General features: G+C 32.4%; 9 protein-coding genes across 21 annotated transcripts in view; 5 read left to right on the forward strand and 4 right to left on the reverse strand.

Annotated features, from left to right (window-relative positions):
• The window catches only part of ASPP (Ankyrin-repeat, SH3-domain, and Proline-rich-region containing Protein), a 70,197-nt gene extending 68,215 nt beyond the window's left edge, over positions 1–1,982 (forward strand). For 6 of the 10 annotated variants that reach the window (XM_066747445.1, XM_066747443.1, XM_066747446.1 and 3 more), the window contains 3 exons: positions 35–201; positions 287–486; positions 576–1,980. In XM_066747445.1, the coding sequence (XP_066603542.1) occupies positions 35–201; positions 287–486; positions 576–611 (403 nt within the window). In that variant the 3' untranslated portion in view covers positions 612–1,980. Of the gene's footprint in view, positions 1–34; positions 202–286; positions 487–575 lie in introns of all 10 variants that reach the window. The other 4 variants (XM_066747441.1, XM_066747440.1, XM_066747442.1 and 1 more) reach the window with 2 other exon arrangements.
• Positions 1,983–2,085: 103 nt separating this feature from the next.
• On the reverse strand, positions 2,086–4,199 carry LOC136786015 (uncharacterized). The gene is made up of 6 exons (XM_066747457.1): positions 4,092–4,199; positions 3,778–3,892; positions 3,528–3,708; positions 3,006–3,456; positions 2,700–2,926; positions 2,086–2,634 (listed from the first exon to the last, which is right to left on the reverse strand). Exons 2-6 carry the CDS (start codon positions 3,887–3,889, stop codon positions 2,556–2,558), a joined length of 1,050 nt encoding a protein of 349 aa, XP_066603554.1. The 5' UTR covers positions 3,890–3,892; positions 4,092–4,199; the 3' UTR covers positions 2,086–2,555.
• A 185-nt stretch (positions 4,200–4,384) lies between these two features.
• LOC136786010 (rabankyrin-5) lies at positions 4,385–12,576 on the forward strand. The gene is made up of 13 exons (XM_066747449.1): positions 4,385–4,816; positions 4,914–5,106; positions 5,241–5,350; positions 5,433–5,692; positions 5,782–5,931; positions 8,952–9,355; positions 9,473–10,183; positions 10,271–10,543; positions 10,685–11,126; positions 11,213–11,410; positions 11,503–11,743; positions 11,827–12,082; positions 12,163–12,576. Exons 1-13 carry the CDS (start codon positions 4,813–4,815, stop codon positions 12,296–12,298), a joined length of 3,378 nt encoding a protein of 1,125 aa, XP_066603546.1. The 5' UTR covers positions 4,385–4,812; the 3' UTR covers positions 12,299–12,576.
• On the reverse strand, positions 5,957–8,105 carry LOC136786019 (uncharacterized). 2 transcript variants are annotated; one of them, XM_066747462.1, is made up of 4 exons: positions 8,014–8,105; positions 7,147–7,435; positions 6,898–7,077; positions 5,957–6,795 (listed from the first exon to the last, which is right to left on the reverse strand). In XM_066747462.1, exons 2-4 carry the CDS (start codon positions 7,187–7,189, stop codon positions 6,521–6,523), a joined length of 498 nt encoding a protein of 165 aa, XP_066603559.1. In that variant the 5' UTR covers positions 7,190–7,435; positions 8,014–8,105; the 3' UTR covers positions 5,957–6,520. The 2 variants fall into 2 exon arrangements, with proteins under 2 accessions (XP_066603559.1, XP_066603558.1); XM_066747461.1 differs by lacking the exon at positions 8,014–8,105 and adding an exon at positions 7,584–8,002.
• A 126-nt stretch (positions 12,577–12,702) lies between the features above and the next one.
• On the reverse strand, positions 12,703–13,442 carry LOC136786024 (cytochrome b-c1 complex subunit 6, mitochondrial-like). The gene is made up of 2 exons (XM_066747468.1): positions 13,170–13,442; positions 12,703–12,966 (listed from the first exon to the last, which is right to left on the reverse strand). Exons 1-2 carry the CDS (start codon positions 13,260–13,262, stop codon positions 12,793–12,795), a joined length of 267 nt encoding a protein of 88 aa, XP_066603565.1. The 5' UTR covers positions 13,263–13,442; the 3' UTR covers positions 12,703–12,792.
• Positions 13,443–14,421: 979 nt separating this feature from the next.
• On the forward strand, positions 14,422–15,141 carry SmD2 (small ribonucleoprotein particle protein SmD2). Of its 2 annotated transcripts, none has more exons than XM_066747465.1 (3): positions 14,422–14,583; positions 14,688–14,943; positions 15,004–15,141. In XM_066747465.1, coding segments are annotated over exons 1-3 (363 nt in total). In that variant the 5' UTR covers positions 14,422–14,581; the 3' UTR covers positions 15,109–15,141. The 2 variants fall into 2 exon arrangements, with proteins under 2 accessions (XP_066603562.1, XP_066603561.1); XM_066747464.1 differs by having other exon boundaries at positions 14,432–14,542.
• Positions 15,142–15,159: 18 nt separating this feature from the next.
• On the reverse strand, positions 15,160–16,557 carry LOC136786016 (proteasome subunit alpha type-6-like). Its single transcript, XM_066747458.1, has 5 exons — positions 16,348–16,557; positions 16,080–16,174; positions 15,924–16,005; positions 15,409–15,838; positions 15,160–15,340 (listed from the first exon to the last, which is right to left on the reverse strand). Exons 1-5 carry the CDS (start codon positions 16,421–16,423, stop codon positions 15,283–15,285), a joined length of 741 nt encoding a protein of 246 aa, XP_066603555.1. The 5' UTR covers positions 16,424–16,557; the 3' UTR covers positions 15,160–15,282.
• Positions 16,558–16,687: 130 nt separating this feature from the next.
• Positions 16,688–20,117, forward strand: oxt (Xylosyltransferase oxt). Of its 2 annotated transcripts, XM_066747452.1 has the most exons (8): positions 16,688–16,859; positions 16,984–17,453; positions 17,526–17,668; positions 17,741–17,907; positions 17,980–18,361; positions 18,432–19,384; positions 19,461–19,499; positions 19,576–19,835. In XM_066747452.1, the coding sequence occupies exons 1-8, from the start codon at positions 16,689–16,691 to the stop codon at positions 19,684–19,686; spliced, it is 2,436 nt and encodes an 811-aa protein (XP_066603549.1). In that variant the 5' UTR covers position 16,688; the 3' UTR covers positions 19,687–19,835. The 2 variants fall into 2 exon arrangements, with proteins under 2 accessions (XP_066603549.1, XP_066603548.1); XM_066747451.1 differs by having other exon boundaries at positions 19,461–20,117.
• Positions 20,118–20,755: 638 nt separating this feature from the next.
• Positions 20,756–23,779, forward strand: LOC136786017 (E3 ubiquitin-protein ligase ZNRF1). The gene is made up of 4 exons (XM_066747459.1): positions 20,756–21,781; positions 22,559–22,654; positions 22,709–22,814; positions 22,896–23,779. The coding sequence occupies exons 1-4, from the start codon at positions 21,403–21,405 to the stop codon at positions 22,951–22,953; spliced, it is 639 nt and encodes a 212-aa protein (XP_066603556.1). The 5' UTR covers positions 20,756–21,402; the 3' UTR covers positions 22,954–23,779.
• The last annotated feature ends 182 nt before the right edge of the window (positions 23,780–23,961 follow it).

Here is a 23,961-nt window from a genome sequence, read left to right on the forward strand (position 1 = left end):
GTATTTCGTTTCAATAACTATAATTTGTCTCCAGGACGCCACTGCACTGTGCTGCTAGTTGCAATAATCTATCAATGGTAAGATTCTTGGTACAGCATGGAGCCTGCATCTTTGCTACAACACTCTCTGATCATGAAACAGCTGCTGAAAAGTGTGAAGAAGACGAGGAAGGATTTGATGGCTGCTCGGAATATTTATATAGTGAGTGTAACATTTCGTTTAACTTTCTTTATTGCGGTATTGCAGAAAATGATTTTATTAATCGACTATGTTATTTTCTCAACAGGTGTTCAAGAAAAGCTAGGCATTATGAATAATGGACAAGTATTTGCAGTTTTTGATTACGAGGCACAACACAATGACGAGTTATCGTTAAAAAATGGAGATTCCCTAGTTGTACTTCGTAAGGGGGATGATAATGAGAGAGAGTGGTGGTGGAGTAAGCTTGGTCATAGGGAAGGATACGTGCCACGAAATTTATTAGGGGTAAATTTCACAAAGCGACTTTTTACTCTTCTTATTTTTATTACTCTCAAAATCTCAACTAATTTCATTTGTTTGCACAATTTTTTCAGCTGTACCCAAGAGTCCAACCGTCGAAGTCAGATTAAAAAGCTTCGATTACTGCAAGATTTGTAATATTCAGCGATACAGTATTCGAGTTGCAGCTTTATCATTTTAAGTACCATACCTATCGTATTATTGCTGTTATGCTATTTAATTTCAACATCCTTCTTTAGACGAGAATTTACAAAAATTCAATATAGACTTTTCGTTTTTTATATAGATAAAAAATTCAAATCTCGTTTTTTTAATGTGGATAAGTTATTTCTTGCGTGAAAAAGCTAGATACGAAGCTACAATTAGTTGCCAATGCTTTACTATGATTTTACTCTGTATTTGTACAGGATTAGTATTCCATTAATTGTAAAGTTTGCAGGAAACATGTAAAATCTTAAAATTGTAGCTGTATGATATACAGATGTGCGCGCATACGCACGCAGGCGCACGTACACACTAAGGAAATTGACCAGAACATGCAAGAAACATACCAAGCAATTTTCATCATTCTTGCAGTTTACTTATAGATATTTTTGTACTTAATATTGTGTGTATATATATATATATATATGCAATATTAATATACATACAGCAGACAAAATACATCATACAATCTTCATTTTTCTTGCAACGTACTTATGGCCATTTTTTTGTATTTTAATATTGTACGTTCGTTTAAGTGACAGTTCCTTTGAGAAATAGTACAAAAGCTTCCTCCTCAATAGCAATTGTCTTAATCTCGACAAGCAACGAGGAGTCAATTAGGATTTTTTAAAATTCGTGTGCAATTTAATCTTCCCTCCTTCCCCCTCCGAATTTTTATACGATTGCACAATTTTTTTTATGATGATTTGTTTCACCTAAATGGTTGCGTTTAGGTGAAGTCAGACTTTTTGTTGCCGAACGTGATATGTTTATAGTAATTTTCGATTTCTAATTTATCATATCTATTATACCCATAATAGATTTGAATTTGGGAAATCACTCGGATTAAATATATATATATATATATATGTATATGTATACATATAATATGTATATGAACTTACCGATAAAAGGGAGAATGACCAATAGAGTATGAGATTAATAATTATTAAAGTGTGAATGTTTATGATTATTGTGACCACAGTGGGATATATGAATAGTAGGAGTGATAGAGCAAGAGTGAACAGAAATTCGATTTTACGCAATACTTAAATTGAATTAAAAATGATTATTTTTAGGTATTTAATGCTGTATCTCAGGCGCTGTTTTTAATCGCGTTGTTATATTAATATTAAAGATGCTACAGACAAGAGGAAAAATCATCATTTGACGTAATCTCAAAGGCCTTTCAAAGATTATCGACGGTTTTAGAAATGAAAGATGTGCCTTTCGGAAGTAATAATAAATAGGTAGAGATATATATATATATATACATGTATATATATATATATATATATATATATATATATATATATTATGTAAGAGCGCATGATATATAACGATGAATAAATTGTTTTTAATAAAACATATAATTGCCCATTTGCTTTCACCTCATTTTATTTATAATTCTTAAAAAAAAATAAATCATCACTGGATACGTCGATAATATCATGTAGAGAATAATATATAAGTTAACATTAAATTATCAAATACTCAGGCAAGCAATGGTAAAAAGAATGTACGTCAAAACAATGGTTATTAGTACATTTAGCGCTAAGGGTCTGAATGGTATATGTTTTTTTACATTCTTTTTTATCTAAACAATACTTTCGTAAAAAACGCATTACGGAAAGTTGTATATAAAATTTAATTATTAAATATAAAATATATACTTCTCGCTAAAAATACTTTAACATTAATTTACATGCAACAATATATGCATATGAATAAATGTTGAATTTAAATACTTTATAATTTTTTTGTCATTTAAAATTTCAAAATTTCTTTCGGTTTAACCGAGATTTTATCTTGTATATATAGATGACTTATATATAAATTAAAATATACCGTTAATTGTCATGTTTCCTTTCTTCTAACAAGCGTAAACAAATGCGTATATCTTCACAGTCTTCTGTCATTGTTTGCAGCCTAAAAATTTCTTAGCATAAGAAATAGTAAAAAGATGGAAAAAATGGAACATTTTGATAATTTACCTGCTTTTATAAGTATCTAATAAACCACTACTGAAATTACCAAATTTTATGGCTTGTAAACAAAACTGTGCCAATAATTTAAAGCACTTGTTAGTTGTCCAATTAAAATACTTAGCTTCCCATTTAGGTAACCCCTGTGTAATAGGCCAAGCCATAAATACGTATTGCATCACAGATATCCAATGCTGAGACTTCACGAGATTTGTCCCTTGATCAAGAATGGCTTGCTAATAAAATGAAAAAAGAAAAAAATACGTTTTTTTAGAAGAAATAAATTTTTATCTAACTCCATTAAATTGTACCTACATGAAAGGCCTTCAAATGAATTTCAAAATAGTTGAACACATTATCCTTTAAATTAGATGATGTAAGACAGATATAAATATTATACTGTAAAGTACTAAGTATTTCCTTTAATGGACTAATATCTGCCACTGGCATCTTTTGGAGTAAAATATTTTTTAATTTTTGATCATCTTGTATTTCTCCCTCTTCTTGCATATTTACAAGATCCATAATCATATTTATCAACTGATCATGACTCAGGCCCCTTAAACCATTAATAAGTTCACCGCTGAAACGATCGTCCGTTTGCATTGATTTTTGTAAATTTGTTGTTGGTTTTCTCTTTTCTGGAGTCAAAAACAAAGACTCACTAGATTCATCACCAAGAACAAGTCTCTTCCTAGGAGACTTTCTTAACACAATATTTGTTTTATTTGGGCTTTTCACCGGGGTATTATCTCTAGAACTTAAACTACAATTTTTTGTTAAAATTTTGTGTAAACTTTTTTCAAGCAAATCCAACTCATTCAGTTTATTATTTACCTTAAAAGACTACTACGTTTATTGGTATCACGGTCAGGAGACCAAACAATTGTCTTCTTGCGTCTTCCCCGTTTTTGAATCACTAATTCATCTGGACTTGGTGCAGGACTCCAGGCATCAACTGCATGTCTGCTATTTAAAAGATTATCCATTGTGTTTACTTCTGGGGCCAGCACGTCACCTTTCATAAATAACAATACTCTTCAATGTAAAATAAAGAACTGTCATTAATAAACAAATCTGTATTTACCTGGTGATAATGTTGTATTTGCAATATTAGGAATTACTGCTAATGCTTGCCTTGCTGATCTCCTACGATTTCCATCCACTATCCTCAATAAATCTCTATTTGGGGTATTCATTTTCTAAAATAAATAATAACCACAATAAAAAGACTAAACTGACTTGTTTCAGTCAATAATGAATTTTATATAATTCTAATCCATGACAGCTCTCTTCTGTAGGTTATGCTTTTGATAAAAATTTAACAAGTTACAGTTTTCTATAATCATTGTTATAAATAAGTAAATCAATAATTGCTTTAACATTTTTTTATAAACTTACAACTTGTAATCAAAACTGAAGATAATTAATAAACAAAAGACAGCTACTATCACCTGCCACAGTATGGTTTGGCGGGAACCAGTGGGAACTATGTTTAGTTTCTTTTTTGTGTCGCAATGGCTCCCTCTATGATCTCTAGCCCCTTTGCCTTCATAGGTTAGGTTAGGACGTTAGGAGACATACGTATAAATGGTATACAATGGGAGGTTTCATCGCCTGCAACGCCTGCAATTTGACATCAACACAGAAAGTTGAAGACTTCGAACACCAGACCTAATGCTGCCAATTGCAAATATTCTATATCCTCTAGAGATTTTTAGGGCAAAATATATTACCACTTTATGAAAAACTGTGAAAAGAGAACAATTTGGCAATTTTATTAGTGTAATTTCCAATAATTTCATATATTCGTACAGAAGAATAGATAACGACATAACCATTCCATAGAGATAGACGAGGCAAATACTGGTACTGGTAGATTCTTGACAAGTGTGGGCGTAGTATTTATAATCTCTTCATTACCAAATTTTGACTTGACAGTATTAGAAAGTGCTGGAGAGTGGGGTTATCATTAAGAGCCGGTTTTTATAATAAATCATTGACTGCTTTCTTTTAATTACTTTTTAATGTTAGCTAATCTCTAAATATCTTAAAACGGATTATTCATATAAAATAAATATTTCCCTACACCAAAAATAACTGAAATATTATTTTTCTAATCATGGGTAAGCATACATTGATTAATTACAACATTAAAAGATTAATAAATAAACAAGTTAATTTAACTCATTGTATCAATAAATGTTTATGCATATCACAAAGATCTTGATCAGCCAGAATCACAAAAGTGGCAACACCACTTAAATTTACTCAGGGATCAGTATCTTAATTTACATACAGCGCATATGGAATTGCAGCGACAACATGCAACAATTACAGCGGATAAGCAAGAAAATAGTTTTGTTGGTAGACTACTTGCCACTGTATCGTCTTTATTTAGTCAACAAAATTACAGGTAAACAAAGAAAACAGTATTTTTTTCATTAAAAGTACATTTGACTATCTTTTAAAAGTATTTTCCATACTAAAACTAAAACTAAAATTCTATCATTAATATATACTAAGTAAGAAACTTTCCATTTGTTTCAGTGACATAAATATTAAACTAGCAAATCAAAACCTACCAGCACATAAATTTATATTATCTGCAAGAAGTGATTATTTCAATGAATCACTTCTACAGGATAAACAAGATTTAGGTAATTAGTTATGAAATTTTATTAAAACCCTTCCTTTCATATATTAAATTTATTAAACTTTGTTCTATAATGTACAATCTAGATTGGAGCAATTTAGATCCTGAGGTTGCATTAATAGTTTTAAAATGGATCTATACTGGGAAAATTTCACAAGAACATTTGACATTAGAGCTAATGAAATCTGCTGCTGTTTTTCAATTAAAGGAATTAGTTGATCAATGTGAACAATATTTAATTGGAACAGTTACTTTGAAAGATTGTATACCATTATATGCTGTAGCTGAGAAATTAGATATTCAGAAATTGAGAGATCACTGTAGTTCTTTAATTTCTTCTCATTGGGTAAGATATGATATTATTTTGAAAGTTGAGATTGCTATGTTTTTTAAAGCTATAAAAAAATCTTGCTTAATATGTTTATATACTTATAGGAAGATTTAACTCGAGAAGATTTCAAAGAAATGCCTGGCTCACTATTATACAAATTGCTCCAAACAAACAGCAAGTATCCTCTACACGCAGCAGTTCGTCTAATGAGGGAAGACGTTGTCTTTTTATACCTGGTAGAAAAGAATTCAGAGGTAAGTAATTTTTATTATCAAGAAATATAAATTTATGCTAGTATTTGTTTCCACAATATTAATAACTTTTTACATTAAAATTATTTATAATTTCTCATAAAATTTGGCACATCAGTGTCTTTCCTATATATAATATTTCCAATTAGATATCAGAGAATACATGTGAATATTTGTACAATAGTGTACAAATTTCATACTTTGCTGATTATTTATTCTGTATTTTATATACTTATTTTGTATATATAATTTAAAATTGAATATTCATATTGCGCAAAATTTTCTTATTTCTAGTACTATGCTTATTATTATTGATGCCAACAGCAGTTTCTTAAATCTTCTTGAAACATTTAAAAATGCAACAGTTTTATAATAAAACACTTTTAGTGCTTTTTAACATTAGATCAGGTTTTTTATAATAATTACTGAACATATCTTTATGAATAAAATTAGTTGAGGAATTTATAAATTGCTTTTTATCAAATATTAACTTCTATAAAAGATGTGTTATTTTGATAAAATTAAGAGAAACTCTTGTACAGATGAAAATAAAAATTAATGTGGTTCATTTTGTTAAGTAAATAATTTATCATTAATATGATAGATAAATCAATAGCATAGCTATTGAAATTAAGTAGATAATGTTTGTTTTTAATGTGTAAGATGAGTTACACAAATGAAAACTACAGAAGCAATATAAGGGTGGTCCCGATGGAGATCCTCTATCTTCGCCAGTGAAGCAACCTTCAGCATAAGCTGTTGTTATTACCTCCTCTTGGTAGAACCATTTGTTATAAAAACTATCGTAAGATTGAAACCTATACTTTTGTGCTGCACAGTCCCTTTCCACAGCAACTGGTATGGATGCTAAAAATGTGTTCAATAAACTATTCCTTTCTTCTATAATCTTCTATATATATTAAAGATATTTTATATTGTAAATTAATAATTATTAAACAATATACTTACTACCATTAGGGTATTTAAAATAAGTTGTTCTACTCATACAAAGCGTAGATGATGGACAATAAGTTTGATATTTGCTGCTTCCATCAAAATTTGAACACATTAAATTAGTTTCATTTTCTGTCTGTGGATTTGCTATGCATTTAAAGCACGAAATACCCACACCATTTATTTGAAAAAAACCTATTGAAAATAAACTTATTAGATCACCATAAATAAAAAAAGTTAACATTTTTAAGAGAATTAACTTACATTGAAAAATTATAACACATTTTATCAGATTTCTTATTTCCATGCTGATTATTTTTTAGTTATTAATACAAATACATAAATTCAATACTTTTATTAATATATATTCAATAGTGGAGAGAAATTTATCACAGTTTGTTTACCAAAATATTGCAGCTCTTTCATTAAAATTATTGTATAACAAAGATTTACAAAGTATAAATCATTTAATAGTTATTATAAGAGGGCATATTCGTATGCAGTACAGTTGTGTTTCTCATTGTCTCGAAAGAAAACTATAAAACAGGTTTGGCTGTGGAAAAGAAAACAGTTATAATACATTAAATATTTAATTATTTGCACTTTTATAGATTATATTTATTATTTAGCATATATGAAAAAGCTTATTTAAAATTTGAACGAAATTGATGAAACTCACAAGAAAAATAGCTACAACTAACCTCTAAAATATTTGTTAGCATAGTAATTACAATTTAAATAAATTAACCTGTGCAATCAATATATTTTAAATCATAATTACTGTGATATATTTAACAAACTTGAAATAACTTAAATAATGTAAAAGTAACAGAATATACGTCTGTTTTAAGCAGATGTACAGCAATAAATATACTATATACATATATACATCTATACCGTATGCCGTATAGATATTTAAAACACCTGATCATGCTCAAACGTCAAACTTGTCACGCCCCTCTACCGCTTTACTCATATATGACTACTTATAGCTTGATCGAATCGAAAAATCCTAAATTATAAGTATATAAAGAAAATCTTTCGAGTCTTATAATTTGAATAAATATATATGCATATATAAACATACGTATCGAAGCGAAACTGTAGAAATGAAAATGTACATAAATATACCTTACTTATATTGGTTGCAAAAAATAAAAATTCTTTACAATTAATGTCTTGCTTCTAAGTTTATTAGTTAAATTAAGCAGACTAGAGTTGCTGCCTGATAAAAAAAAAATCAACTAGCACTGTAGTGATTCATTAAACATTACAAAATATTATCTACCATTTCCTTTTTTATCTACTTCCTGTGCGTGTTAGTTTTGTTAAAATGCTGCTTTAATTGAGTATGCGTGTGATATAGGGTGACGTACTTACATATTACACCCCAGATTTAAAACCTAAAATTAAAATGATCTGCCTTACGATAAGAGATATCAATTTTTAGCATACCATCAATTTTAATGCAGACAGGAACAAGTTTCAGGAAAGTCATATGCAAAAAATTGACATCTCTTATGGTTAACGGATAAACGTTCTTCTATATCTATGCCTCTGAACATCAGAGTGTGTTAAGTGCCTCACCCTGTATATGCAATGGATATTACTAAAGCCACACTAGAGTACAGACATGAAGATTCATTTCTTCAAAATTGTAACGGATATCGACTCTTTGCTTAGGACTTTACGTAATGCGAATGAGCAGGAGCTTCACAAAGTTCTGTGAAAAAATGTATATATCTTATTTAAATACCAAGATAATTGAATTCTTACGTCAAAACTTTAGTACGTCTTTACTAATACTTGTAGTGATATACACCTGGCATGCATACATTTAAAAAAATTTAAGAATGATTAATTTTTTTAATTCCATAGGAGAATCTGAATACATTTAAAGCAGTAAATTAAATCAATCTGATGAAAAAAATACGATTTTAATAAACAGGAATTATTAAAGCAAGATGTACATATGTATATGGTTTCATAGGAACAATTCTGTTAATATTATTAATGAAACTATAGGTTCAATGATGTAACATTATTAGATGAATGAATTGTATTTTTAGCTGCCGATGGCTGTAAATATGGTAGATTACAAAGGTGAAATGGCTTTGGAAGTTGCCCTTAAAACGAGACAGCCATCCTTAGCTCGGACTTTAGTAGAACACGGAGCAGATCTTAGCGCTCAGAATTTACGAGGATTTTCCCTGCTGCAATCTGCCGTGCTAAAAGGAGATTCGTATTCAGCCGAGTTTATCATCGAGCAATTGGAAAACAGCAATAAAGTCGAGAAGCTATGCGACATCGTAAATGTTATACAAAATGTAAAAAACGTTGATGAACTAAAAGAATATGAGGGATGTTCAGCATTACATTTATTGGCCAAAAATAATACCGAGAACATGTTAACAGTAGCCTCTAAACTCCTCCAAGCTGGTGTTAAGCTTAATTTACAGAATCATAGAGGATGGTAATTATGATAGCTCCGATAGAGAAGTACAAATGTCTTTTTCTATCTTTTGGAAACCGTATTGTAAGAAGTAACTTTAAATCTTTTAATATAACTTGTTTGTTGTTTATTAAACAGGACAGCTTTGCATATGTGCATCATGGAAAAAAACGAGCGTCTATTTGATCTTCTCTTAGAGTGCCAAGGTATCGATTTGGAAAGACGTACAAACGACGATGACACCCCTTTATGCATTGCGCTAAAAACCGAGCCTTTCGACCAATATTTTGCTAGGAAACTCATTGATAAAGGGGCAGTTGCCAATCCTTTATATAAAGTAACGGGGGATACTTTATTGCATTTATTGACAAGAGAGCGTAAAGAGAGCGCAGCATTATTTTTGACTGAATTTTGCGAATATAATTTGCTAAGCTTAAACAACGAAGGATATTCTGTGTTGCACGAAGCAAGTAGAGCTGGTTTGAGGGACCTAACTAGATCTTTAATGAAACGTGGCCTACCAACCGACATTCTTACGTATACTACCAAACAAGCTCCTCTGCACTTTGCAGTGATCAATCAGTATCTCGATATAGTAATGGAGCTACTCAGTGTCGGAAATTCGAGCGTTCAAATCAATTTACGAAATGGCGATAACGAAACACCGTTAAGCCTGGCGATGCAATCGTCCTTAAAAGGCAAAGATATAGTTTTGGCTTTAATATTTGCCGGAGCTGATATTAATCAACGAAATGACGAAGGTTTGACATTATTACACCAAGCAATAGTTAAAGAAGATTCTGCAACTGCCATATTTTTACTGGATAATGGTGCCGATATGAATGCTAGGTAAATACAAATAAATCTAAAGATTGTGCATCGAAAGATCCTTTATTTGAAAATTAATTGAAAAACTCTGACAATTTTTGATAATAGGACCAAAAATGGAGAGACACCCTTGCAACTTTCAGTGCATTACAGACTTAGCGAAGTAGTTGAAGCTCTTTGTAAAAGAGGTGTTAATACTTCAGTAGGATGTCCATTGTGGGATGCTTTGGATTCGGAGCAAGAAGATACAGCTTCGATTTTAGTTAAATACGGAGCGGATCCTGATTGTTGGGGGCCGGGACCTGATGGTTGTCAACAAACCTTGTTACATAAAGCACTTGATGAGAATAAAGAAGAAATTGCACAATTTCTTATAAGAAGGTAAATCACGTAATTCTTATTACTATAAAAAATTTTTATTAAAAAATATCAAAGTACATTGCAGTTGAAAAATATTTCTTTACAAATTTATAATAATTTTAAACATATTTATTATCTAAATGCGTAAGACTGTATTTGTAGCGGCTGTGATTTAAATACACCAAGAAAACCTGGTCCAGATGGATCCGGAGGTGATGAAGCCCGTGATAACTGCACGCCATTACATTTGTGTTGTCAATGGGGCCTTGAACTGGTGGTTCAAACGCTAATTGAACATGGGGCTGACGTAAATGCTCGCGACTCAGATGGAAAAACACCAATCCATATAGCGATACATAATCAGCATTCGCAAATTATTAATTTGCTGCTGTGTCATCCTAATATTGATTTGAACAAACGAGACAAGAAAAACTTGACACCATTTGCAACAGCACTGACTGTAAGAAATAATAAAGCTGCGCAAGCAATATTAGAAAAATTACCAAAAGCTGCAGAACACCTTGACAATAAAGGCAGAAATTTCTTACACACAGCAATTCAAAAAAATGATATGGAAAGCATTCTGTTTCTTCTATCGATACAGGTATATATTGAATATTTGTAGGGTTTGTTCATTTATTATTTTAATGTGTTATTGTACCAATACAATTAAATAACTTTGAATTACAGGTTGATGTCAATTCCAGGGTAAATGATGTCACTCAAACACCACCATTGCATTTAGCTACAGTTAGTGGAAATGAAATGTTAGTACGCAGTTTTATCTTAGCTGGTGCAAGAGTAAATGACACAGATGCAAACAGAAACACAGCTTTACATGCTGCTGCAAAGGCAGGCCATGCTGTAATAGTATCTGCTTTATTGCAAGTACGAAATGGGGAATATTTAATATATCAAACATTTACATGTGTTAGCTTTCCCCCATAGATTATTTTTACATTTCTAGTTAATTCTTTCAGAATAATATTAATTTTGATGCAGTGAATGCAGATGGTGATAATGCATTGCATGTTGCTATGAGAGAAGGCCATGTATCAGTAGTTAAAGCTCTTTTAACTGAATGTACATTAGATGCTGAGGTAATTAATCTTAAGGGCAGAAATCCTCTGCACGAATTGGCTAGATATGGTCGGGATAATGCTGCAACTATTTGTGAGTTCTTCTTAGAATGTATGTCTAATTATCCAGTAAACAATGCTGGTAAGTAAAAATTTTTAGATTCCTTGTGTAAAGTGAAAAACAATTATATCTCTAAAAGAAAATATTTTCCATGTGATTCTTAGACTTGGATGGTAATACACCATTGTTGATTGCTTACATGAAAGGCAATGGTAATCTATGCAGAACACTTGTAAAGTCAGGAGCATGCCTTGGCTCAATGAATAAAGATGGAATTACAATTTTTAATTATCAAGTTGCCACAAAGAGGCTACTGTATAGGCTATTAGATTCTTTAACACAAGAAGCACCATGGGCTGATAAAGATCTTTGCTTGGAGTGTGGCACAAAATTTACGCTCACAATGCGTAAACATCACTGGTAAGAAAATCTTTTAATTATACTACATATAACTTATATATTCTATAATATATAAATATTATTTAAATCATCACTTTCAGTCGACACTGTGGTAGGATATTGTGCAAGCAATGCTCCGATCAAGTGGTGCCGATTCTAAAATTTAATTACAATAAACCAGTTCGTGTCTGTGCTGTATGTTTTGATGTTCTACAAGTAGGTGCTGCCACAGACTGACAGGAAGAATCTTAAAATTTTCTACAGAAAAAAAGACAAATCTTCTTTCATATATATGCATATATATATAGCTATTGAACAAAGTAAGATAGTAAATATTTGTTTAAAAATCCTTATATAATTAAAATAAATGTTGTTCTTTATAAAGATTACATTAAGTACTAAACCTACAAATTTCATATTTGTAAATTTTTGTTACATTAAAATGAATATTCTTTATAAGCAATTCCATTAGATATTGTTATTAAATTTTTATATAAATATACTGATAAATATACTATATATGTATATATATATGTACTACTGATTTTGTTGTAAGCCTCTTCATTATTTATACTCCAAAAGCATATCTGTGTACTATATACACCAACTGTTATAAGTACTAAAAGACAATATATTCAGACTTAAGATTGAATTTAGTATTTATTTTTCTAATAATATATTTACATACAGAATGTAGCTAAAATTTATATTCAAATTTAATCATTATGACATTATTTTAAATATTTAAACAAGTGTTTAGATGCACAATGATCAATGCAATGGATAAAGTCATAAAATTCTTCTGCACATGTTTCTTCTGTTTTCTTTCGTGAATTTACACGATCATTACAATCATCTAGTTTTTTTTTAGCAACTCGACAATCCTCAGTTTTTGAGCAAGTCTCCTATAAAAGGTAATTATCATTACTTTTATGTGTCAAATGAATATTATATTCAACAAATGGCAATATCACCCAAATATTATAAATTAAAGTTACATAACATTATAAACTATCCTAAAAGGTATATTAAAATGTAAATCAAAATTTATGACAATCTAGAAAATCTTACCGAAAAAATTAAAAAAATTATGTAACTGTTAACTTACACGAAGGGTTTTTTGAGGATCCACTAATTCTGCTTCTTCATCGGCAGAAGCTTTAAGAGCGGGTGCAAAACGAGCGAAGAAATTTAACGCCATTTTAATCTAATAAAATTTTGATAATATGTACGATAAGGGTAAAAACAAGTGAAGAGATTGGTGTTTTCTGTTAAATAATTGTTGTTTAAGTTGAAATTAGTGATAATGAATTCGGCTACACTTTGTACTCTGCTTTATGGTTACGTTCGTTTTTTAATGGATGTCCACACCTCTACTGAACTCTAGTAACAGTATTAACAGTGGGTGCATTCCAAATTACGCATGAAGCGCATAGAATGTACAGTTTATGTCACATTTATTATAGAATTTAAGTGCTTACTGCGCGCATATGCGTGACTCGGAACGCACCCAGTATGTAATAACTCTATCATTTTCCATGGTAAATTACAGAGTGAAGCTAGCCGAACCACACACAATTTCCCAATGGTTGCATTCAGTAGAGACAACAGTTGCGGAACTGTTGAGTAATTCTTTTTAAACTTCTACTTCTATTGGATAAAATTATAGGATCTAAGAGTAATAGCCAATAACATACACCGCTCCCTCAACATTTGTCTCTACTGAATGCAACCAATGACCGGCATATATGGCATCCCTTGATGCATTTACGAATTACGTTATAAAGCCCCTCACCATCAGTAACCCAAGACGCAAAAATGCGTTTCAGCATATATTTTTGATTAAAAAAGACTTTAAATTTTATTATTCAAAGTTTTTCAATCCAAAATGTATGTTAGCTTGCGCTTTTTCGCTTGAGTTATTGATAATGAGTGATAATGCGGCTTCTAAATGCATCAAGGGACGCCATACATGCCGGTCAGTGTATATATAGTAATAAAGTGTCGCGCGCGCGCGCGCCGACCGCCGTCTCAAATGTCTCAATTTCCTATTGTGTAGTCGTGTAGTGTGTATTACATAGGCGCGCGTAGTAAGAGCGCTGGTGCTTTTCAAAGTGGTTCCTAAATGCATCGAAAAATTAGGAAAAGCCATATCTGACGATTACTGACATTACTGTATGAATGGTTGCGTTTCAAATTTTAAACGCTAAGGTAGCGCTATATCATGATTGGTCAATTGAATCAATTTGACCAATCATGACACGTATCTTACCTAGCGCTACCGTAGCGCTAAAGTTTTGAAACGCAGCCAATGTATACTATAGAATCACGACAGTGCCGACTGTCGACAGTGGCGACACTGGTTCCTCACTTCGAGTAATTTCGGCTTGAGTCTTGAGAATTTCAAGAAAACTTGACTTGAGTTTCCCTTAAGCCTGAGATGAGTGTGAGTGATTAGTGAATGCCGAGTGGCGTCTATGAGTACGGTCCCAAGTAATCGTTTTCTATAGAACTTTAACAATGTAAATATTAATAGTGTTAGAAGGATATTTCAATTATTAACCTAAAAATATGATTAAATATATATAGCTAATAATACAAACTTTCTTTTCTTTTTATGCTTTAGGTCTTCTTTAGCTAAACCAAAATCCGAAATGACTCCCGAAGAATTGGCTAAGAGAGAGGAAGAAGAATTTAACACTGGCCCACTGTCAGTCCTAACACAATCAGTAAAAAACAATACACAAGTTCTGATAAATTGTAGAAATAATAAGAAACTTTTAGGAAGAGTAAAAGCATTTGATAGACATTGCAACATGGTCTTGGAGAATGTTAAAGAAATGTGGACAGAATTGCCACGTACAGGGAAAGGAAAGAAAAAGGTAAATTTACATCATTTGTGCCATAATTGATTGGAGCTTTAATTTAAATCTTTATCACAGGCCAAACCAGTTAATAAGGACAGATTTATTTCTAAAATGTTTCTTCGTGGAGACTCAGTAATTTTGGTTTTAAGAAATCCTTTGGCAACGGCAGGTGGAAAATGAAGAGAGACTTACACCAATTTATATGAAAAATATACAAATAAAACATACTACTGTAATTCTTTGAATATTTATTAAATTGCTGAATTATACTAATAAGAAATTGTCCAATACAATTCTTCAGCTTATAATTAATGCTTTTGTAAAGTAACAAAAATTATACCAAATACATCATAGTTAGTCCTTTTCTGCAATTGCAGTTAGATGTTTATCAATTTCTGGCTCTGTCAGAATACTGCAATTAAGTTATAATTTATTCGCACCAGACACTTAACTACATATTTGTGAAATATTTATACTTACCTAAATTTGGGATTATCTTTGGAAACTACTCCAATTTCAATTTCAGAAGGCTTAAAATCAACTGATAGCACAGTTGATAAGCAAGTTATGGCCAATTGAATTGTCTCATCATGATCATAATTTTGTTTCTTTCTAAGTTTCTTTTCAAGGTATGAATTGGCTTCTGTTTGTTTTGCACCCACTGAAATGGCTTTATAGCCACAATAATACCCAGCTGGATCAGCCTTGTAAATACATGGGCCCTTTTCTTTATCATACGCGATTAGCATCATTGAACACCCGAGAGGCCTCATCTCTGCATTTTGTGTATAAACTTGACTTATGTCAGCAATACGACGGCACAAAACATCTACAGGAATTTCATAACCATACTTGTATTTAAAATATGCTGCTTCATATCTTGCTCTCTGCACCTGGGACTTGCTGTCAGCTAAAATCAATTCATGCATGTTAGAAGTATTATTTTATACAGCTTATTGTTTTGCATTATTTGCATTTACAACATTCTACTTTACCTATCATACCAGTCATGACACATCCAATGTTTTCTGTCAACTGAAATACATGAGTGACGCTAGATGCATCTAGAAGCTTATCCTAAAAATAAGAAACTCCTGGTGTTCAATCAAATTCATAAGATTTGAATGAATGGTTTTTAAAGGTTAACTTACAGGTACTTTCTTTTGTGTTGCAAAAACTGCTGTATCCACTCCTTTAACAGCGACGGAAGTTAAACCTCCCTGATTAATTGCTTTAAATGCATATTCTGGAGAAAATATAAAAATATTTTAAATTGCAGGTAGTCTGACATTCAAAAATGCAGATCATGCTGTACTAATTGCTTAAAAAATAAAGACAAAAGCTTATTTTTAGAACTTTATCTAAAGATCATAAAAACTTCAGAAAATTTAGTTTTAATTAATGTTGAATTTTACTTACCTACTTGATAAAGCCGCCCTTCAGGTGAAAATATCGTAATGTGTCTATCAAAACCTGCACTGCTGCCTCGCGCCATGTTTATTAGTGGTAAATGGAAAATGGTGGGTGTTAACCAGTGCCAACTGCCAACCACTAACCCAGTGCTACTGCCAGAGATCTACTGCTGCTAACTGCCAAGTGCCAACTGTGCCAACGCCAATTGTCAACTGGTGCCAGCACTGTCAACTGCCAAGTAATGGTCAAAAGAGAATTTGAGGGCAGTTTAACTTGATTCGCCAATTCCATCGGTCTCTCATCTATCTTGCCTCTCAAATTGACACGGGACGGGAGGGAAAGGAAAGATGGCGGCGATCAAAAATCATATAGTTAGTCGATCATCGAGTTGTTTACGAAAATATCGAATATTGTTCGCTGTTGGGATAACTATTCTTTGTGTACAAATCTACTTAGCACATTCTTTTTTTGGTTTGGAAAATGGTAGCCGTCATTCTGTTCAATTGTCTGCTATTGATGTGAGTTAGAATGAAGTTAAAATTAAATGGTTTTAGTTGATTTACCATTGTCTCAATTAAAAATAAAATTATTCACTTTTTAATTATAGGGTGATATGTTTTATAATGTATTGATTTATCTTAGGTTGGGTCATTTCAGTCGGAAGAAAACGAAGGCCTCTCCAAGAGATCCCGACAATTAAAACTTCCACCTGATAAATCTATGACAAATAAATCTTTGCAATCTTCTAGAAATCGTACGGGACGAATGAAAATAGATCGTAAAACTTTAAATTTTATTCCTCCTTGCGAAATAACTGGCAGAGAAGCAGTTAGTGCTGTAACTAGGGCACAAAGTCAAATATGCAAACAACGTATTGTCAATGTGACTTGCCTTAGCCAGCAGGGTTTACTCTACCCTGAGAGACTATACTCTTCTTGTCCACACTCTACAGGGTTTGAGAGGACTCCCAATAATATTGGCTGTTTTAAAGATGATAAAACATACAGGGTACTTGCAGGATATTATCATGTTTTTAAAAGCAACAACTCACCACAAACCTGTGCTTTTATGTGTCTGCAGTCTGGATATACATTTGCTGGTACTGAATACTCGTTAGTGTCATTGGTAGTAAAACGATAATTTTTGTTTTCAAAATACTATTATGTGATATATTTTGTTTCTAGTGTTGAATGTTTTTGTGGAATGGAAGAGCCCTCTCAAACAAATAGATTACCTGATTCCAGCTGTAATATGAAATGTCCTGGAAGTTCAAAGCAGTCTTGTGGAGGCTATCTAACCATTAATGTTTTTTCAACTGGAATTCAAAGTATTTAAAACAAAAATTTAAAGAAAAATTTGATTCAATGTATCAACATTAATATATATTGTTTTTCATTAGGATTTAAACCACAAGAAGCTAAAAATATAAGTACAAAAGCTGGTAATGAACAGCCTGCAAAGATAGCTTATTTATTAACCATAAATGGTAGAGCTAGCAGACAAGTTAAAAGGCTAATAAAAACTCTATACCATCCTAAACATTTGTTTTATATTCATGTGGATGCGGTAACAACAATAATTACTTTTATATATTATTAATCTTGAACTTACGGTGACATGACTATAAAATATTTATAGAGACAGGATTATTTGTATCGTGAAATGTTGGAGCTGGAGAAATCTTGTGGAACAAATAATATTAAGGTAGCAAGAGGTGAAGGCTTGAGACACGCCAGTATTTGGGGGGGTGCTAGTTTACTAACGACTCTCTTGAAGTCAGCGCAGCAGATGCTTGAATATGATCTGAATTGGGATTTTTTAATAAACTTATCAGAGTCTGACTTTCCTGTGAAAACCAATGCTTATTTAACTGAATTTCTTGGCTGGAATAAAGGGATGAATTTCGTTAAATCTCATGGGAGAGAAGTACAGCGTTTTATTTCTAAGCAAGGTCTGGATAAAACATTTATTGAGTGCGAAGCACGAATGTGGAGGGTAGCTGATCGAAAATTACCAAATGGTATTGGATATTTTTTAATTTAAAATGAAAAAACAAATGGTAAAAATGTGATAATGCATTTTTCCTACAGGTATACAAGTTGATGGTGGAAGTGACTGGGTAGCTTTAAGTAGGGACTTTGTAGAATACATAACAAAAGAGAGTGCAGATTCTATGATTTCTGGGCTTTTAAACGTATTTCAATATACTCTACTGCCTGCAGAATCATTTTTTCATACAGTCTTACGTAATTCGAAATTCTGCAATACATACATAGATAATAATTTGCATGTAACAAACTGGAAGAGAAAGCTTGGTTGTAAGTGCCAGTATAAAGCTGTTGTTGACTGGTGTGGATGCAGTCCGAATGATTTCAAATTAGAAGATTTCAGCAGAATTCGTAATACAGCCGATCGAAATTTATTTTTCGCTCGAAAATTTGAGCCTGTCATAGATCAGAGAATCATCGACAGAGTTGAGGAGTGGCTGTATCCTGAAAGAATGAATGCATCAATTAAAGCAAAGGGGTATGATGCATACTGGCAGAGTTTGTATCATCACGCAGACTTAAGCCCGTTAACGGATGATGCTTTATTAACAATATCTAGCTCTTTGGCAAGACTTGCTTTCAAAAAGCTCAAATACTCCTCTATAAATATTGATCTATTGGAAACATCATGTTATTTTCGTGAGAATAGATTTGTTGGAATATTAATACATGCGGAATCGAAGGAGCAGATTTCAGAAGCTTCCAATGAAAATAAAATGTTGAATATCGAAGCGCTTGTTTACTTAAAACAAAATATTTCCACCAGCAGGGAATGGTTGGGGAAGATACAAAGCCTCTACGTTAACGTAGATTATGATCAAAAAGAACAAATATTTAGAAATGTGATGGGAAGTATGGGACCATTTTCCAGTCCAGTTTTATCTTACGAGTTTGATGCGAGCGTTACACTACCGCAAAATTTGACAGTATTATGGATCGATCCTCATGGCCACTTAGTGGACGTTAATTGTATTCAGATTGAAGAAACTGGATTGGTACTTTTTCTCTCTATTCATGTTACTTGCATTTTTTTGAAAAAATTGTTATTAAAATTCCACAATTTTGTTTCAGTTAGGACACATAAAGCCGCAGCTTACAGAGCGTTTGGCAGTAGGTACCTGGCATTTGTTACTGGTTGATGATACCATTTTAGTGGCAAAAGTTAATTTTTTAATCACACCATTAGCTTTCTGGAAAAACAAAAGGATTGCTTTTGACAAATCCAATGAAATTCATAGTATTCCCAAGCGCATGCATCACATCTCAGAGGAGACAAGCAAAAAATGGTCGGATTTAATCAAATCTGTGATATACCTTAAACAAAATACTTATACAAAGAATGTCGAGAGTAAGATCGATCTTGTACTAGAGCAATGGATAGACATGCTAGTGCATGAGCATTACGAGATTGCTGAGATATGTAATGCTTCTAGCTCTTTAAAAATCAAATCAAGATTACAATATTGCATTGACACTAATTGGAGCTCCTTGAGCCCTGATACCAAGGCTGATATACGTAACTTATGTCAAAACTATTAATTAATTTATAAAAACACGTGCCATTCTTTACCTTTTTAAACTTATTGTGGAAAATCTCGTTTTTAGATATTTTTATAACAATTTCAACTGTACAGAAATATAAATACATGTATTATATATATATGCATAAATTATACATCAAATCTGTATTTATAAAAAATATATGTGTAAAAATGTGTGTGTATTATATGTAAGTCTTCATTGATAATTTTGACATTTAAGTTTCTTTCATTCTCTATCTCTCTTCCTCCAAGCTTCTCCGCGTCTATTCTTTTCTCTCTGTTTTCAGTAAATAAGTTTGAAGAAAGCGAGCAGTATGCAAAATTCTACGGAAATGTGGACTCACGTTGATAAATAATTCATTACTTTTAAAAAGTATTAGAGAAAAGAAAATGGGGAATCATATATAATTTTGATAACTGATATCGATTGGCGATAGTTAAATCTTTAAATCGCAGTGGTTAAAGTTCTGAGTTTAATAATGTCGTTTTATGTCACAAGACCGGCTGGCGAAGAAATTTTAATATTTCAATGTCACGCAAAAGTTACAGTGGTTATGAACAGTGAGCTTGCAAAAATAACAAAAATACTTTAAATAAATTTTTACTGAAATAAACCAAAGATTAACTTTTACAAAATTGATGAAAATATAACCTTTTATTTTGGTTTGTTTAAAGAAGCAATTGGATTTAATAAGTTCACTAAGAAATAGAAGGTAGAAATATCTAAAAGACAAATTTATATTGTTATAAATATAAAGGATTCATTTAAAATTTGAGTTCTTGCAAAAATTTACTAGATTTTTGACGAGACTGCAGTGCATGGGAAATGAGAGCTTGAGAAAGAGACAGAGAAAGACCCATTCCCAAAGTACGACTAGGGAAGTTTCTCGCTATTCGATGATCATCGCGATCACCAGACCATTATACCACCAAACCGGACCAAGGCATATCAGCAATTAGAATACCAGCCAGCCAACCACCACCAATACCACCGTTGGTGCGGATCGCGGAATTGGAGTAGTGAAGTGTGGAGTATCCGTACTCCGTAGCATCCAGAGAGCTCCGTATGTATGGTTTGCGTGGTCTCTATAGTTGACCGCTTTGACTTCTAGGAAGTTTATCGCAAGATGTCGGGGGATGTTTTTCGCGACGAGCGGCTGTTATGCTCCTGAACGAAATGACTTGCTTATCGTGGCGAGCCTCCACTACAATTTGGCCTAAAGAAAATTCTCGAGTATCGTAAGAATCTCTTGCCAAAGCAATTCGTACATCACCGACAAAGTTGGGAATGAACTAAAAATAAAAAAATAAATAGCAATAAAAAAAGGAATTCGTAGGAACCTGTGCTAGTGTCTCACTGCCAGAGAATCAAGAACCATTGCTGGTAGGATAGCTTCAGCTGGAAACGAAAATTGTCAGAACAAAGAGTGTTTCTGGGCATAAGATAGTGATAGATATTTTCGAGATTTGAAATGGGAGCAAAAGCAAGTACTGTTGCACAATCAGCTGGAGGCAATGGTCAGTCATCAACTGGGACCAATGAAGCTTCTATGCAAGGTTTTTCACTTCTACGTTCCCTTCCTGGCTTCGACAACATGCTACAGCATCACCAACATCAGCAGGGAGGCCAGTCTCAAAATACTAGAGTAAATGTAGATAGCAGACAGCGGGCTCGTTCTCTGAGTTCTGTACCAGATCTTTCTGGAGAACAGAATGCTCTTGCTTCTGCGGTAGGAGTTGGAGTTGGCCAAGTATTAGGTTTGCCTCAATTAGACTCTGATGATACTGATGAGGATGGTGGTAGAGTGCAGGCTGCTCACAGTTTACCTTCCCACATCTGGTCCCTTAATGGTAAGTATCAAAACATGATGATATACATTTAATTCTATTTATATTTGTATCAAAAATATCTTATTTTCCTCGAGCTAATTATGGCATATGTAATAATTGTAGCATCAGAGGATTGATAGTTAAAATAAGTGGAATTTATATTTTCAAGGCCAGTGCATAGTTCTTTTTTATCTATATGAAAAGTAAAAGGCTATTAATTTTTAAAATAATTTTGATTGTTAAGAAAAATTCATTTTACAATATGAAATAATAGTTTGATTGAGTTATAAATAGTATTTTTATGAATAAGTTGTTGGAACTGTGTCCTAGTAGATGCTATCAATATTACTAAAAGAATCTAACCTAATTTGAGATATCTGAGATAGAGGTTATGTTCTGGCCTTTCCGGATAATGATAAGCTTTAGCGGAATGTGGGACGGGGGGTTTGTTTTGGCGCGTGTTGCCGGGGTAGCTGGCCAGCTAGCCCGGTAACCATTTACAATCGATGGATGGCCTCCTGGTAGGCACGGGTCGTATTATTTTTCCAGTAGTCAAAAAGACTAAAAATTTCATTACAATGACTATGAGCCTTGAAAGACATTTTAAGGTGCCTGAGTGGACCGGATTAGGTTAGGTCAAGACTATTATGGGAATTATAGTGAGTTCATGTTTGACTGAGTCGGAGGCCGAAGTAGTTCCACAAAACAGAATCAGAAGAGTTTTCTATGGTACCAGCGTCTCGCAGTTCCATTATCTTATTTTATTTTATTCTAACAATTATTATTTTCTCGTCATAGGCTTGAAGTGCCCTGTCTGCTCCAAATTCATATTGCCAGATGACATAGAATGTCACTTGGTCATGTGTCTGACCAAACCGCGTCTTAGTTACAATGGTAAGCTCACTAAGGTATTAAGAGTTGAATATATGTTAATCCTTCAAATTTTAGAGGATATATTATCGGATGAGAAAGGTGAATGTGTCATCTGCCTTGAGGACCTCCAGCCTGGTGATGTTATAGCACGCCTACCTTGTTTATGTATATATCATAAAAAGTAAGTATACTCAAACAGCCAATGATAAACAAATACTTTTATTTAGAATTATGTTTTCATTAATAATATAAATTATTTTAGTTGCATTGATAAATGGTTTCAAGTGAATCGCAGCTGCCCAGAACATCCAGGTGATTGATTTATGATAATGAAAATATTAATTGAGTACAGTGGAACAAATTACTGGCCCAGGGTACTTTGGTGCCAATAGGAATGAAATGTGATGGAAAAGGCAGAGTTTGATGAAAAGCTAGTCAAGGTGGCTGCTAGTCCGCATCGGTTGTTTGTGCGTGCGGTGATTGTTCGACTGATCGAGACACACTCAAATTGAACATGGTTAAAAATACACACACACACACACATACAGATATAATAATATTTAATTCAATTCTTAGCTCTACTGTAAAGCAGTGGACTATTAAGGAAAAAAAAGAAATCGCCATAAGATTCAAAGATACAACGCTATTGGCTACACGTATCTATAATTAATCCATTATTACTCTATGCTTACTATCAATTGTACCATATTTATAAATTTTACTTAGTTTTACATTTGCAAAACGATTTAGCGTTAAGCAAGACAATGATCTAACATTACTCTGATCATTATTATTATTATTATTATTATTATTATTATTACTACTATTACTACTATTATTAAACCATTATAATTTTTTTGCGGAAGAAGTGGGGTACCGGGAGAATTTTAGTCAAAGTATCTGCAAATTCATGCAGGTGAGATCCACTTTAAGGATAAGTTGTATACTTTTAATTGATTTTACTACTGAGACGATGTACTGTTTTTGTTGTCTGTTGTGGAACGAGCTAGAAAGGATATTTTTGATACTTTCATAAATAGGGGAGAGAGCCAGAAATGTATAAGAGTTTTCAAGCGAGGGACTTGTCGCAATCCTGTTGATGCTGTAATAACAATAAAGGTTCTGATTTAACCTTCTCTATTGAAATTAATGCTAATGTGATATAATAATCTCTCCTGTGTTATCAGAGAATTCAATTTCTCCGCGTTATTGAGATATACAGTCAATTATTGTTAATTACTAGTTAGTTACAATATAATCAACCCATTTTGTATATGCTGAGGTATATTATAAATTAAGAATATACGTCATCGCGAGGTAGTTTTTGT

Source organism: Prorops nasuta, unplaced genomic scaffold (genome assembly GCF_024137725.1).
Source record: "Prorops nasuta isolate Cenicafe-Biocafe unplaced genomic scaffold, Cenicafe_Pnas_1.2 PNAS00003, whole genome shotgun sequence".
Taxonomy (NCBI): Eukaryota; Metazoa; Arthropoda; class Insecta; order Hymenoptera; family Bethylidae; genus Prorops; species Prorops nasuta.